Here is a 14,663-nt window from a genome sequence, read left to right as displayed (position 1 = left end):
GTCGGGGGCCAGTGAGCACAACTCATCTTATTTTAGGGGACACTTTTTCTGTGGGGGAAAATGTCTCTTTATTTGGTGCTTGCCCCACCACATTGAGTGTTTCCTTTAGTCCCAAAGTGCAGTTGCTTCATCCTGTTTTCCAGATCTTACTCATTTTCTGAGAGTACCAACAGAGGCTTCTTTTTCAGTTCTTCCATTCAGTCAGAACATGAGTTGTGTCTCCTTCCAAGTGGCTGCTGTCATAATATATGCCTCAAACCTTTTATGGTTGCTGTGGGAGCTGAATTCCTTTCCCTAACAACCAGTTTTCCAACAACCAGCAAGAGCCTCACCTAGCTGCTAATCTTGACCAGTGACTACTGTTTCCTTCCAACAGACACAAAACTAAGGCCTTTTAGTGCCAGCGAATTGTAAGAGTAGCACAAGACAATGCACCATTTATTTGCATAAATAATTGTATCCATGATGACTGCTTTATTTTTTTGTTCTCATGGAGCATCTTCTCAATGGAGCATCATGGGCTTTTGAGATGCACAGAATTCTTATCTTTTGGTATGACTTGGAAATGGTTCTTACTCTTAGGCAGAGCTCTCTGTATGCTGTGATTGATTCAACAGGAACACAGAAAAAGCATATAATGTACCGAGTGCAGAGTTCAGCTTCTAAACAATTTCACCAAGAAAGTATCTGGTCCTTATGGTGAGAAGGTGTGGGCAATGCCTGCTGAAATCAGAAAAGTGGCTGAATAAATTTTCTGATGACTGTGGTAGGGCTGTATTACCTTGCATAGCTCTATTCAGCTAGCAAAATCAGAATAAATGTATGCAAAACAAAGATTGCAAAATAAATTACCCAAGAAGAAGCACACATTTTTCTCAGACTGCATAATTTAGGTGGGGTGTAGAAGTCAGTTTTGCTTGGTGCAAAATGTAATACTTTTAGTGCATAGGGCACATTGCTGTGCTCTTAGGCTAGCTTTTTTATTATCCTTCCTCTTATTTTTAAATCAACATGGATCTTAAATCTTGTGCCAGTATTGCTTTTAAGTTCAAATCAAGGTTTGCTCATGTGCAGCTGCCTTGCCCTCAAGCCAGGGAATTTACACCAGGTTCAGAGTCGTGAGAGTACACAGAGTTGGGTGCCCATAGGAATGCCCCAATATACTGCGCTAGGTTGCGGGGCATTGTGAAATTCCTAGAAGCTGGGAAAACAAGTCCTGGCCTACACTGCACAGAGCAGTGTGGATCGTGTGGGTGTGTGTCAGCACACCAAAGTGGACAGTGCCGATCGTCTGGGGGGAAGGTAAAGTGTGCTGTCAAGTCGATTTCGACACCTGGTGCCCACAGAGCCCTGGGGTTTTCTTTCGTAGAATACAGGAGGGGTTTACCATTGCCTCCTCCCACACAGTATGAGTTGATGCCTTTCAGCATCTTCCTATATTGCTGCTGTCCAATATAGTACCAGTGGGGTAGGTGCCCTTATTATGGTTGTGAGAACAACCTTACTGCATTCTCACCCAGTGACTTCTAAAATTAGTTTTGCAGAGAGGACTATGTTATCATCTCTGTTACATATAGGTGAGTGGGCTGGGAACAATGGCAAGTTGTAGGCCCTCTAGTGAGTTCAGCAGCAGCTTACTGGATGGCCTATTTCAATGATCTGAAACGGGGAAACTAATCCAGGTTGCTAAATAAACCTTAGTTAACATTAGCTTTGGTTCTGCATAATGTCTGAATCCACCCAGAGACCTAGGAGTTCACACATTTTGCCTCTACAGTTCTCAAAAGTGGCAAACAGGAACTCTACTGTTGTTAGCATCCTCAAAATAGGTACTAGAGTTACAGTATATGGAACATGAAGCGGAAGGAATATGGGGGTGGGCAGGCTGAACACAGGCTAGTTAACAGCAGGGCCTCTTCTGATGTTGCATTTCTCTATGTGTCTCTTTAAAAGACACATAGAGAAGCAGTCTCAAAACAAAAACTTGTATGTAAACAAAATATAGAAACAAACAATACTCTATTAGCCAGCTAAGGGGGAGTCTGGAGATGGAGCCTGGTAAATATCCTCTGATTCTGTTTGTTAGAATTAGAATTGCATGCACACCCAAAGCTGGCATTTTAGATCTTGTAACAAACACAGTTTCCATAGCTGTTTCCATATCTGCTGCAGCACCACTGGCATGGGATTCAACATCATCTGCAGCTTGTTCTGATCCGTTGCTCCAGGGGCGGAGGACTCCATCCAATGTGATGAAATTATGAGAAAGCAAATTTAGACTGGCAATTAGGATGAGGAATTTCCTAACTGTAAAAGTTGTTTTGACAATGGAACAATCTGCTTCATGCAGTGGCAGGCTCTCATTTGCTGGAAGTTTTCAAAACACACTGGATAGCCATTTGAAATGGATACTGGATACTGTAGCAGTTTCTTGCACTAAGCATTTGGTTGGACCAGAAGACTTCCAAAGCCCTTTCTGACTATAAAATTCTATGATTCTAAGAGGTTAGGTGGGCACTGCTCAGACATTAAAAAAATTGTAAATCACAGAAATCAGCCAGGTGAGCATTTCAGTCTCCTTGAACATGCTGTAACCGACTTATATTTCAAAGTGAGCTTCCAGCATGAGAGTTGACAAAACTGGCATTCATTCTTTTGCAGATTTGACATTTGGGTTCAATAGAGGTTGGGAGTGGCTGAAGGAATTACCACTCTTTAGGTGTCAACTCCATTATCCATTTTGTTCTGGCAATTTATCAGTTGTGAATGGGCCACACCCACTATTGGATCTTTGCTGGAATCTCCTTTGCATTTGTGCTCTGCATAGGAATGTGGCACACCTATATCTTACATTGCTGGGCCTTCTGTCTTTGCTTTACAATAATTCCCCACCCCCTGCGTTTCTGGCTCTGTATACACACACCCCAACCAAGTGAGGACAACACTTCATGCATTTGATGAAGCCCACAAATGTTTATGCCACAATAAGGTGTCACAACACCTTTTATAATTTTAACTCCACAATTGCATCAAGGCTAGATGTCAAAAAGTACCCAAAGTGGCTATTTGCAATATTTGGGGTGGGTGAGGGGTGGATGGGAACTATGAGGGTAAAATTTAATCCTTCCTACCTAAGGTCCTCATCAGGTTCAAATTCAACTACCTCTCCCTGCTGTTGTGTGTTTTTTAAAATTTGAATTAAAGAAGCATTTTTCTGCTTTTAAATTTGTCTCTTAAGTACCCAGTTAGGTGAACATGGGTAATCCGATGCTAGGAGTAGGCATTCACAAACACTTCTTACTACAAGCCCTCAGGAGATCCCTAAGGTTTTCCTGTGTCTGCATAAATATGAATGCTTCATTTGTTTTAATGTGCTTTGGGCAATATGGTGCCTTCCCACTGGTGGAAACTGGAATGCACACCTTTTGTTTTGCAGCTAACAACACTGGGGGGGGGCACAGTTTAATACACATCATGCCCTCACTGGATGTACAATTGGTAATCACCAATTCTCTTCCCAAGAGCTGATGATAAGATCAGAAACTCACAGCTGCTTAGATTAGCATGTTTTACTAAGCAAAACATTTCTTCTCCACTCCTAATATCTCATTCTCTGTGAACCCAAATAAAACCACCCTTTTAGATTAAGGGACAGCCTTTGCGTACCAACAGTGTTTCTGCTTGTTTTCTTGTAGTTCAGGCCTTAAAAGGAAGCACTACAGGACACTCACAGCCAAGATAATGTAATGGTAATGATGATTTAACACTGATACATACATCTCAGTTTTTATTTTTTCCCTGACATGTCAACAAAGGGCAATGACAGTACTATTTTAAAGGTGTTTTGTGATATAGCTCAAGAAGAGAGGGCCAAAAGAGAGGGCCAAATTGCTACATACTTAAAATATCTGGAGCCCAAGTCTGTGGGGCCTGCCTCAGGCCCACGGCCTCCCTCATGTTGATATTTAAACCTTGTAGTGCTCTCTAAAGGGACCCAAACTCTTTCCTACTTTTATGAAGTATTCATAAAAGTAGGGGTGTTCACAGAGACCTATTAGGACTGGGTCCATGGCCCACAGTGTGTACTTTTTATTTTTCATTTCCTCTCCTGTTTGCAATCACTCCGTGTGGCAGCTTTGCCACTGTGTGAAACTACTACTGTGCATTAGTATCTCAATTTTACTTTTTTGGTGGTGGTAGTAGCTTTGCAAAATAAAATAATAATAATAATAATAATAATAATGGCTGAGTGTTAAAAACTCCCCTTGGGCTGTTACCACCCCCTCCATTGAGTTTTACTGCTGGGCACAAGGGCCTGGTCTGCTGACAGAGCCAACTCCCAGCACAACCACCTTCCCCTGTCCCCTTTGGGACAGAGAGTGGAAGAAGAAATGGGGAGAAGCAGCTCTCAACCCCATCCCTCTTTCTTTCTCTTACAAGCAAATGGAGTGGGTAGGATAGAGGTTCAAGGAAGGAGGAGGTGGTGATAAGGAACACCTGCTCATCTAGAGTTTTTAATTCCAGATCACGTCCCTTCACCACTGTTTCCTGTTTCATCCAAACAAGGTTGGTAGTGAGGAATGTGAGCAAGCAGGCACGAGGTCTGGGGCACCCAGGCAAGCATTTATACCTTGTGCTCAGTGCTAGCAATACTAGTGGTAAGGGCCTTTCTTACATCACTTTCACCACTGCAAGACTTCTGCAAGAACAGTCAAGCCGAGAGCCCAAGTTTATAAACAATAGAATCACATGGTGTAGCTCTTGATGGACCGTACCACTTCAGAATGCAGGCAAGAGAGTTGTGTATTTGAATGCTCTCCCATATGTAGCAAACATGAAACACTTGGCACCTGCTGAGCAAAGAGGCAACTTTTAGTGATGACTCTCTTATACTTAGCAATATTTGGCTCTATCCAACCCCAGCACAGCATCTCTCCAATGGTTGTTGCTGCTGGTGTCTAGCTTATGTTTCTTTTAGATTGTGGGCCCTTTGAGAACAGGGAACTGCTTTGCAATTGCTGTGCAATTGCTCTAGTAAAAGTGGTAGCAGTGAACAAAGACAAGCAGAATATCGAGGAGAAAGTTAGGTTTGGGCCTGTTCTATCTCTTTGGAGAGGAGAGCTGGTCTTGTGGGAGCAAGCATGACTTGTCCCCTTAGCTAAGCAGGGTCCACCCTGGTTGCATATGAAAGGGAGACTACATGTGTGAGCACTGTAGGATATTCCCCTCAGGATGGAGCCGCTTTGGGAATAGCAGAAGGTTTCAAGTTCCCTTCCCTCCCTGGTTTCTCCAAGATAGGGCTGAGAGAGATTCCTGCCTTGGAGAAGCCACTGCCCGCCTGTGAAGATAATACTGACTGAGCTAGATTAACTAATGGTCTGACTCAGTACATAGCTTCATATGTTCCTACCCCTGGAGTAGAATGAGATCACAAATTGGACTGTACCACTTCAGACTGCAGGTGGGCAAAATCACATTCTTGAATGCTCCTCAGCATAATAAACTCCCCAGAAGTATAAAATAAACTCAACAGGCATGGTCACTCAAGGACCTCTCTCGTGGTAGTTTTCTGAGTTTTTTCTTCTTCTTTCCCCTTTTCCAAACATGAGTATTCAAAAGTGCTATCCCCCACCTGTAGTCTGAGGTGATAGAGTACCACTACCACTTCATTTGCACCTCATTATCAATGAAAAACCTAAATCCCTATAGACACAAACAGCTCCCAGCAGAAATGTGGGGATGAGGTTTTCAGGAATGGAAACCTTTCTGAAAACCAGTTGTTTCATAAGTTAACAACAATGAATGGATGTCAATGCAATATTAGGCAAGCTAACCATTTCAAGGTTGTAATTAATGTTTTTGTAATTAATGTTTTTCAGGTGATTTTTCTTAGGAAGCATGTAAGAATACATTTTGATTTACTGTGTATTTCAATAAAAAAAGTTCTACATAACTTCAAATTTGTTTTAGCGATTTCCCCCAATATTTTGGTTCAGCTGTTTTGACTGCTTGAAAAACCATTGTGATAACAGGATGGGAAATATGGTTTTTTGGTAAATTATATAGGTCAAATTACATGCCAAGTCCCAACAGCAAATCTGGGAAAATGTAATGCAAGTTTTATGCAAATGAGGAAAAACTGCATGAGAAAACTTCCAAAAATGTCCAGAAAGCTAAAAAGCACAGAAATGTAGCTAAGTATAAGAAAATCAATAACAATATTTTAAAAATCCAGATAACCCACATCTTTGGTTCCTAGTCTACTACATGATAGAATGTAATAATATCCCCACAACTCTCCCCAAAGGAAAGCTGGACAAGCAAAGCACTTCCATTCTCTGCTCACAGGGTAGGCTCTCAATTCTTGCAGGGCAGCTAGTTTGCTCTTGTTTGCAGTCTGAATTTTCCCTTCCTGAAAATGAATAGAGGACAAACCACCTCGGACCCTATGCATGTTTACCTGAAAACAAGTCTCACTGTCTTGAGAGTTTATTCGCTTGTGAAAGTGCATAGGATCACAACCTTAGTTTCTAGGACTGAGGCAGTTTTTGCAAAACAAAAAAAAAACCTCAACACACACTTTCACAGCATTTCCAAATATTAGATTTTATTCAACACAAGCTTAAACTGGCATTATGTAAATACTCATCAGAAATGTATAAGAAAAATTTAGGTAGAAGCAGGCAAGGAAATAAATAACATGCAACACTATGAGATACATAACTGTTTTTTCTCACCCAGGTTTTAGCAAAACAAAAACACATTCCCAGTTAGAACTGCAGTGATTTGAGCTGTGTAGAGGGAGGGACAACCCAAGACAGACTCAGAAGCAGGGGTTTCTTTGAACATTTGATAACCTCTGTGTGTGCGTGTGCCGCTTCCAAGTATCATTTTCAGCCAGAGTCACTATCTCACGGGCAGAACCTCTTACTATTTTGCTTCTCCACAACTTGGTTCATACCCACCCGCACACACTGGGATGTAATTACCCTTCCCCTGCCATTAGTGTTACTAATCTGCCGCTTCAGCAAAAATATAGCAAGGCTCCTGTACCCTTAACAGCGGCACAACAGGCAGGAATTCAACAAACTGCAGTGTTCCCTCTAGATCTTTGCAGGACTTCTGGGCCTTTAAGAGGAATTCAACAGATGCAGCTGCAGGGAACAGGGAAAGGCGGCACTCCTACTCAGTGGCAGCAGCCTATCCAGGTAGGTACGTGGTGTTAACCCTAGGCATGTGGGCTGGTCATCTGACCAGTTCTTCAGTCTAGTGAATGACCAGCCTGCATGCCTAGAGTTAACACAGTGGCAAGGGGAAGAAGAGAGAGGCAGCCAGGGAGAGGCAAGAAGATTGGGAATAAGCTGCTCCTGTGGCTTTCCACCCTCACACCCTCCTGCCACGCATGGGTGGGCTGCCACTGGTCCTAACCCTGATACAATACTACATACGTCCTCATTATTATCCCATAATTCTTTGAAAGGGATTTTCTCCAGGGGTGTTGTGGGTACTTCCGGGATACATCTGCAACTGCTACATAAGTGAACTGTAGGGCATGGAGCTTCCTTGCTCCGGTGCTCTTTCCACTCCACTGCTGTCCTCTTGCAAGCTTTGGTTTACCTCTCTTTGTGGGCCTGGCTCTGGCATCAAGATTAGGGATTCCAACAGATAACTACACCTGTTGATTGCATCTGCAACTCTGTTAATGGCTTCGGCATGGAAGTGAAACACTTCTCTTATCTGACTGGCAAGTGCTTTGATTTCCATTCGGGTTCTAGATGCCTCTTCTCGCATGGCCTTCTTCTCTTGTCTCAGCATGGCCATTTCCTCCTGGAAGATCTGCTGGTTTCTTTCATTGTTTCTGTGGCATTGTTGAAGTACCTTTGTAACTGTAGTCCAAGCCACTGACGCACTCCTTCTGGTTCTTGTCTTTGCAAAACGCAGTGCTGCTCTGGTAGATGGGCACTGCACTGTTCTTTGTGCTGGAGGAATAAAAGAGGACATATCCCATTGGTGCCAGGTCTGAACAGTCATGTTTACTTGCCTCCTGGGAGCTGACTATCTAGGAATTCTGTTTTTAAATAAACTTCAGATAGCATTTTGTGTCCCCCCAACCCCCTTTTTTAGAGTTACGTAATGCCTCTTCTCTATCACAAGGTGCCACTATAGTGCTATTTATACAAGTGGTTGTATAAGAATAAAGTGCAACTTCAGGTTGAGAGAACCAAGAAAAGTACCTTGAGAAGTCACCCATTAATTCAAAATTAATGTGGTGTTTTTTTTTAATGGCAGAGCAAAACTGACTTCTCTAGTTCTCTTTACATAACCAGGCAAAAGCTGAACAAAAGATAGGAACACACAATCAACATTAGAGGGAAAAGGGAATTTGTGGGGTGGGGGTGGGGGAGAGCTGACCTGAAGCCTCCACTCCTTGAAACAGACTCTGAAAGAGATAGTGTTTACCCCAGTATGGTCCTAGCCCAATGCCATGAGCATGGAGAGCCTCCTCCTTCACAAGCGGCTATAAGCAAGCAGTTTGCTGTGCAATGAAAAAAGCAGTTGAATAAATGCAGCAGTGGGGTGGGGAAAAGAGAATGGGCAGGAACGGCAGCAGGGTTTAGCATTGCTGGGTAGCTGCCATGGCCCCAGCACCTCAGCAGGGCTCATTGCTGACCATGGAGGAGAAGTGGGTATTGGCCACTGCCACCTGCCTTCTCTCCATACCCCACTCTAGGAAGCACTGAGCATTCTTTGGTGGGGCTCATTCCCTCTCTTCAGTGCTGCATCACTTGTGGGGGGCGGCAGCTCGTCCCCCCACCTCCTGCAGTTCCCATACACAACTGGGTCGTACAGCCACCACTGATCACCCACCATGGCAGCAATTGGTTGAGTGAGGCAAGGAGCAATGGCCACTGCTCACTCATTTGCCCTCTCCTAGACAGCAGCCGTCTCTGGCTGCTTTGGTGGGTAGATGAGTTGTTGCAGGGCCAGGAGGAGTTGCCACACCACAGGGCACCACTGCTGCCCAGGAGAGGGAGTGGTGGTTGCTGCTGATCTTTGCTGCTCTCCAAGGCAGTGGCTGCTACCTGCCTGAGTGTGTGATCTGCCAGGGCAACTAGCAGCAGCCACGGCCCAGGACAGGGAGAGCAAGCGGCTGTTGCTCCTTCTACTGCTGGTCCCTCGCCCTCTCTGTGGTGGGGGGAAGGTGGAAGTGCTGGTCCTGGCACATCAGAGGGAGCCCTCTGGAGCCAAGGTCTGTCTCAAGCCTGGAGTCAGCAGTCCTGGGAAGGGGAAGAACATACAAGGTGGCAGGCAATGGGATATTCAATAAGATTGAATAACTTGGGGATGAAGGGGGGATGACCCTTACTTACATGTCCCACTTGTGAACACCAGACGCATCAGATTCACTTCTGTTAATAGCAGCTGTATAAGTAGAGGAGTGGTATTTGTGAGCCCCAGTAAGTTTCTCTACACTTCCCACCCACCTGCTCTTACCTTTAAAGTCTGGCATCCCCACCATTTCTAATATTCTGGCAAGGGGAAATCTAAATTGGAGATGTGCAAACAATGTTGATCTGTGTTAATGGGAATTGCACAAAATAGAACACTTGGTTCTGAAAACTTATAAAGCAAATTCCACTTTGCTTAGCTGCAAGTATCCACAAGTAAATCCTTCCTGAGTGAAATTTACTGATTATGTGCCCCAGTGTCCCATGGGATGTCATAGAGATTTGGCTCAGCTGATGTGTGATGGCACAAGGTGGTCCATGCCCAATTCTTATGACAAAAACCCCTAACAAAACCCCCCGCTAAAACCCCCAGCCCTGGATGCTGCTTTTTCCAGCAGTGGTGAAGGTGAACTCCCAATTCACCAATGTGCCAATTCAGAGTTATGCCTCAACTTCCCAGGGACACAATTCTTAGGCTTGCACACAGACATGTGGCAAATGTTCTAGAAGATACAAAACCATAGTCATGAGCGGCTGTGAGCATTTTCTTCACTCAGTCACCATGTGAAGGGGTTTCTGTCCCACAGTCCCAGATAAGGAGAGGTATTTTTCCAGATGAGATGAACCTGCCTTATCTTGGGAGTCTGGTTCAGTGCAGTCTACTCCAGAGGGCAGCATATCTCCAGGCCCTCAGGCCAGGGGTTCTCAAACTTGAGTTCCCAGATGTCAGACTACAACTCTCATCAATCCTGTCAGGGGATAATGGGAGTTGTAGTCTGACACCTGGGGATCCAAGTTTGAGAACCCCTGGTCTGAGGCAGAGGATTTTCCTTTCCCAACCCTGCTACTTAAGATCTGTTTACAGAGATGCCAGAGACTGAAGTGGGGACTTTAACATGGATGGCAAAACATGCTCTCTGCCACTGAGCTTTGGTCCTTTCCTAAGACAGGCAGAGAAGCATGCTAAGGATTAGAATCTGTCCGCAGGAGCTGCAGATCACTTCCAGCACTGGTGGCTCTATTCTGCCTGCTGGAGAAAGTTAGTGCCAGGAATGAGCTTTGGCCACCATTTACCTTGCTGCTCCCCACCCTGGTATACCGCCTTCCAACACATGCTGTGGCGGGAGGAATGGGACACAGAATGCTTATCAAGTTGCTAAGATGAAACAAAGGTTGAAAAACTGGAGATGGAAACAAGAGAGTTAAATAAATCTAGAGTGCCAGGGGAAGAGGAAAGCACAAGAGTCAGAGAGTGACCTCTGCACTTACATGATGGTTTGGTGGATGAAGAGCTCATGGCAGAGGCAGCAAGGGAGGCACCAGAAGGACTTCGGGAGGCTTTGTAGCTGCAGGCAGGTTCTCCACGTCCCTGACTCTCATCAGAACAGAGTGCAGCAGCAGCAGCAGCAGGTTGTGATGCACTTTCTAGTCCCTTGGTGTGCTCTTCGTCCTTCTGAAGAGTAGAAGAAGTGGCTGCCTCTGGCAATGCCCCCATGTTAGGATCATTGCAGTAGATGTTGTCCATGATATGGTAATATCTCCATAGGGAACGTCCTTCGTCAGACTGGCTATTCTTCTTCAATTCCCTGTATTGCTTCTTCAAACCCTTGGCTTTGAAACGCACCTGGCATGGGGTACGAACGTACCCGTGAAGGGTCATTCTTTCTGCAAGCTTTTCATAGACATCTTGGTTCCGGTAGCAGGAATTTAGCCGCTTCTGCACCTCCAACTCCCCAAAGAAACTGAGGAAGAGCAGAGTCTCCTCGTGTGCCCACGTTTCCCCTCTTTGCCGTGGCATAACTGAACCAGACAGTGCAAATGAATAAAACATTAATAACAGAATGCATAATGAAGTTGCTTCTCAGCTTCTAATTCCAGGCTTAGTTTGAGCCAGGATTCAGCCTGAAATCTATTTTCAGTCCTAGGGGCTTATCCCCCAAATATGAGATAATAAAAGTGTCTTAAGCATGTAGCGGGTGTCTGTTCTTTACAAAAAGTAACCAATCTGGGTTTAAGGATAATCAAGCCAAGCTGCACAACTTCGGTCCTCCAGCTACTTTTGGACTACAACTCCCATAGTCCCCAGCCACGGTGGCCAATAGTCAGGTATGATGCGAGCAGGAGGACCACAGTTGTGCAGCCCTTCCTTAAGCTGAGCACCTCTCACGTTGAAAGCAAAGCATGCCTAAGTCCCCATGTTCTGATGCCCCACGTATAGGTTGACATCTGATTTCAAGAATCAAGGCAGCTGAGCAGAGCTACTGGGACTGGCCACACAGGGAAGCAGGCATGAGAACATTCTGCCTCTCCTACCTCACCTACCTCACCACATGGCATGCTGCTGCTACCCCCAACGCTTGCGTCTGTTCAAGAGAGTTATAAAGGCCAGCTATGGTGGAACCCTTTCCATGTATCCTGCAATCTCACCTGCAGCATCATATAACTTGGTGCTCCCGGGCTGACCTCAACCATCTGGTGCTTTAGTGAGCATGTGTTGGTCACGCAGTTTACACATGTACACTCAGTGAAAATACTGCTTTATTTCAAGTATTCCAGCTTTTACACAAAGAATGCTGGCAACTGGCCCATAGGGAAAAACAAACAGCCAGGTCAATTTTCTTCTGGTTGGTTGCTAAACATACCTACATCTACATTCACCCTTTGCTCCCAGCTCAGTTACCGAAGGCTTTCCCATCTGTTTTACTTTGGAAATGGCTCATGAAAACAGCTTTCTGACACCTATACTGGGCACACTTTTTACAATTAAATAGTTAATTTAAAATAATGCACTAAGATAATATTTGATGCTATCAAAAGAAAGTCACTACCAAAACATAGCATATTTTGTTGTTTTCTTTTCCTTTCTTCCTCCTCAGGTTTCTGCCAACTGTCTCTCTTGCCCTGTTTTTCTTTCCCCACTGGTTGCCTATTCGTTCTACCTATTCGCTTCCCTTTGGCTAACTTTCATGTTTGAGATGTTTGTTAGGAGGGAAAACTGAAAGGAAGAGTGAAGTGCACATAGAACGTTTGAATTACATTTATACATTCTAAAAAAGCTCATATTTTGCAACAGCCAGCTGCACACACATCTTTTCAGGGACTATAATTCAGTACTGATTGACCTTTTGACTTTGTAAATTAAATATCAGGGAAACAATATTAGGTTATTGCCTGGCCTGTAAGTTTTCTTTTAAAAAAACACACACAATTTAAAGAAATAAAGTATTATATACTAGGAACACAATCCACCCGGAACTTCTCAGTGAGATTTGTGCAGGAAGATTAACCCCCATACCCCTTGTAGGCAAACCTAGTGTTTCCTAAACTTTCACACAGGGATCCGGCACAGGAAAAATATACTCATCCACCCCCCAACGAGGGAGCAGCTCCCAGGTTCGAAATTGCTGGGAATTTGGATTCCTAGCACTGGAGTGAACGATCGGTAAGGACTTTTATCCTTCCGAATCCCGGAGAGTTTCTCAAGGAATAAGGAAATACAGGGGCAGGGGAAGCGGGGAGTGGGAGCAGAACTGAGCCACGTGATCCGTTCGTTCCCGATTTGGAGGCTACTGTGTAGCCTCCAGTGATTAACGAGCAAACCTCCTTGTGCTCACAGTGATCCTCGTTTCGAGTCAGAACCGACTTTTACTCCCCCTTCCCATATTACCCCCCCCCCCCCACTTTCTCGGCGTGTAGTCCAATTAGGACAAGCCCTTCCACTCACGCCGTGGGATAACCACAGAACAGACAGCTGCAGCTCTTCAGAAGTTCAGATGCTTGCTTCGATGCCCCATACATTGCCCACATGCCCCCCTCAGACCTCTCCATTATCATGATCAAATGGACTTTTATTAGAGAATGTTTACCATATGGTTTACGAAAGCAACAGTGAATAGATATTTCTATATGCGTCTCTCCGTGGGAAAGCTCCCAACCGATAAGCCATCTTAAATCCCCACCCGCCCATCTCGTTCTCTCTCTCCCCGCTACAGTTTGGGCGCGCTGCTTGCTTGCCTTGAGCCGCAGTCCTACGCCATTTTACCTCGGACTAAACCACTCGAGCAGAGCAGGCTTGATTTCTGCGATACGGATTTCATTTAACGAATTTCGATACCGCCCAAGTGCGTTTGTGGGGGTGGGGACTCCCTTCGGAACCCAGCCAAGACGGAGCAGTTCTATCCAAAAAAGAACCCAGGAGAAGGAATAATAACGAGCTCGCGTTCTTCGCCCGGAGTTTCAGTCGCCCGACTCATGGAGCCAGGAACTAGCTCCGGAGTAGTCTCTGGCACTAACCGAAGTTGCGGGCAGCAGCTGCCGCGGATGAGAGTCAAGAGGGCATGCAAGGGGGCTGCCCCGCAAGGGGAGTCCCTGCAGGCGCTGCAGCCAACTCTTACCTCCTAGCGCCGCTTGAGCTCGGGCTCCAACACAGGCAAGGCCGCTCTGCTCCAAGGCCCTCTCTTGGTGCAACAGGAAGACACTCTTTCCCCTCCTCGACTCCACCACCTTTGCGCACAGATCTCTGCAGAGGTAGGGTGTGCAAAGGTTCGTCTGCAGAGGTAGGGTGTGCCCAGCAAGCCCGCTTCAATTATCTTTTCAAGGGACCGTCTATGGTTTCCTATTGACTATCCAGTACCCCCTCTCCTTCCTGATTAGATTAACTTCTCTCAAGGCCCTCAGGGAAAGGTGGAGGGAGCCAAAACTTAAAAGTCTCCTGAATCTTTAGCTCTCATTCCCGGGGGGGCGGGTGGGGTCACGCCAGCACTAGCCAATAGGGACAGCCAGTAGTCATGGCTTTCATCAGCAGGGCACCATTCATTGTTGAAATGGGCACTGTTAAAAAAAAAATGGTGGCCGAGGAGGCCTGGGTAAGCTTTCTTGGCCAAACTGCATCAGCAGTGCTTTGGAAGGGCTTCAGAAGCACTGGCTGCCTGGAGCCTATCAGGCATACCCTGTATCTACCGTATATCCCACTTCTTAACCAAAATTGATCTGCTGCTGTGAGGTAAAAGAATAGATTCATTAACCACCACAGATCAATCTGTGATATACCAGCATGGTATAGTGGTTAGAGTGCTGGACTAGGACCGGGGAGACCCGAGTTCAAATCCCCATTCAGCCATGAAACTAGCTGGGTGACTCTGGGCCAGTCACTTCACTCTTAGCCTAGACTACTTCACAGGGTTGTTGTGAAAGAGAAACTTAAGTATGTAGTAT

At 45.4% G+C, this 14,663-nt stretch overlaps 1 protein-coding gene across 5 annotated transcripts; it reads right to left on the bottom strand.

Annotated features, from left to right (window-relative positions):
- Window positions 1-6,586: 6,586 nt before the first annotated feature.
- Window positions 6,587-14,458, bottom strand: LOC128344583 (zinc finger and SCAN domain-containing protein 29-like). Of its 5 annotated transcripts, none has more exons than XM_053295024.1 (3): window positions 13,743-14,458; window positions 10,719-11,249; window positions 6,587-7,979 (listed from the first exon to the last, which is right to left on the bottom strand). In XM_053295024.1, the coding sequence occupies exons 2-3, from the start codon at window positions 11,245-11,247 to the stop codon at window positions 7,531-7,533; spliced, it is 978 nt and encodes a 325-aa protein (XP_053150999.1). In that variant the 5' UTR covers window positions 11,248-11,249; window positions 13,743-14,458; the 3' UTR covers window positions 6,587-7,530. The 5 variants fall into 5 exon arrangements, with proteins under 5 accessions (XP_053150999.1, XP_053150996.1, XP_053150997.1 ...); XM_053295021.1 differs by having other exon boundaries at window positions 13,844-14,451; XM_053295022.1 differs by lacking the exon at window positions 13,743-14,458 and adding an exon at window positions 13,464-13,730.
- Between the last annotated feature and the right edge of the window lie 205 nt (window positions 14,459-14,663).

This window comes from Hemicordylus capensis, chromosome 2 (assembly GCF_027244095.1).
Source record: "Hemicordylus capensis ecotype Gifberg chromosome 2, rHemCap1.1.pri, whole genome shotgun sequence".
NCBI lineage: Eukaryota > Metazoa > Chordata > Lepidosauria > Squamata > Cordylidae > Hemicordylus > Hemicordylus capensis.
The sequence above is the reverse complement of the archived record's forward strand: the minus strand, read 5'-3'. Positions and strand labels throughout refer to the sequence as shown.

What these genes read in the sequence shown, in the direction of transcription:
- LOC128344583 (XM_053295020.1), bottom strand. Translation starts at nt 13,546, where the DNA reads ATGAAATCCGTATCGCAGAAATCAAGCCTGCTCTGCTCGAGTGGTTTA. An exon ending in CTCGAGTGGTTTAGTCCGAG is followed by an intron (nt 11,250 to 13,491) that starts GTAAAATGGCGT and finishes TGTCTGGTTCAG; the next exon opens with TTATGCCACGGCAAAGAGGG. An exon ending in TTCATCCACCAAACCATCAT is followed by an intron (nt 7,980 to 10,718) that starts GTAAGTGCAGAG and finishes TTATTCCTCCAG; the next exon opens with CACAAAGAACAGTGCAGTGC.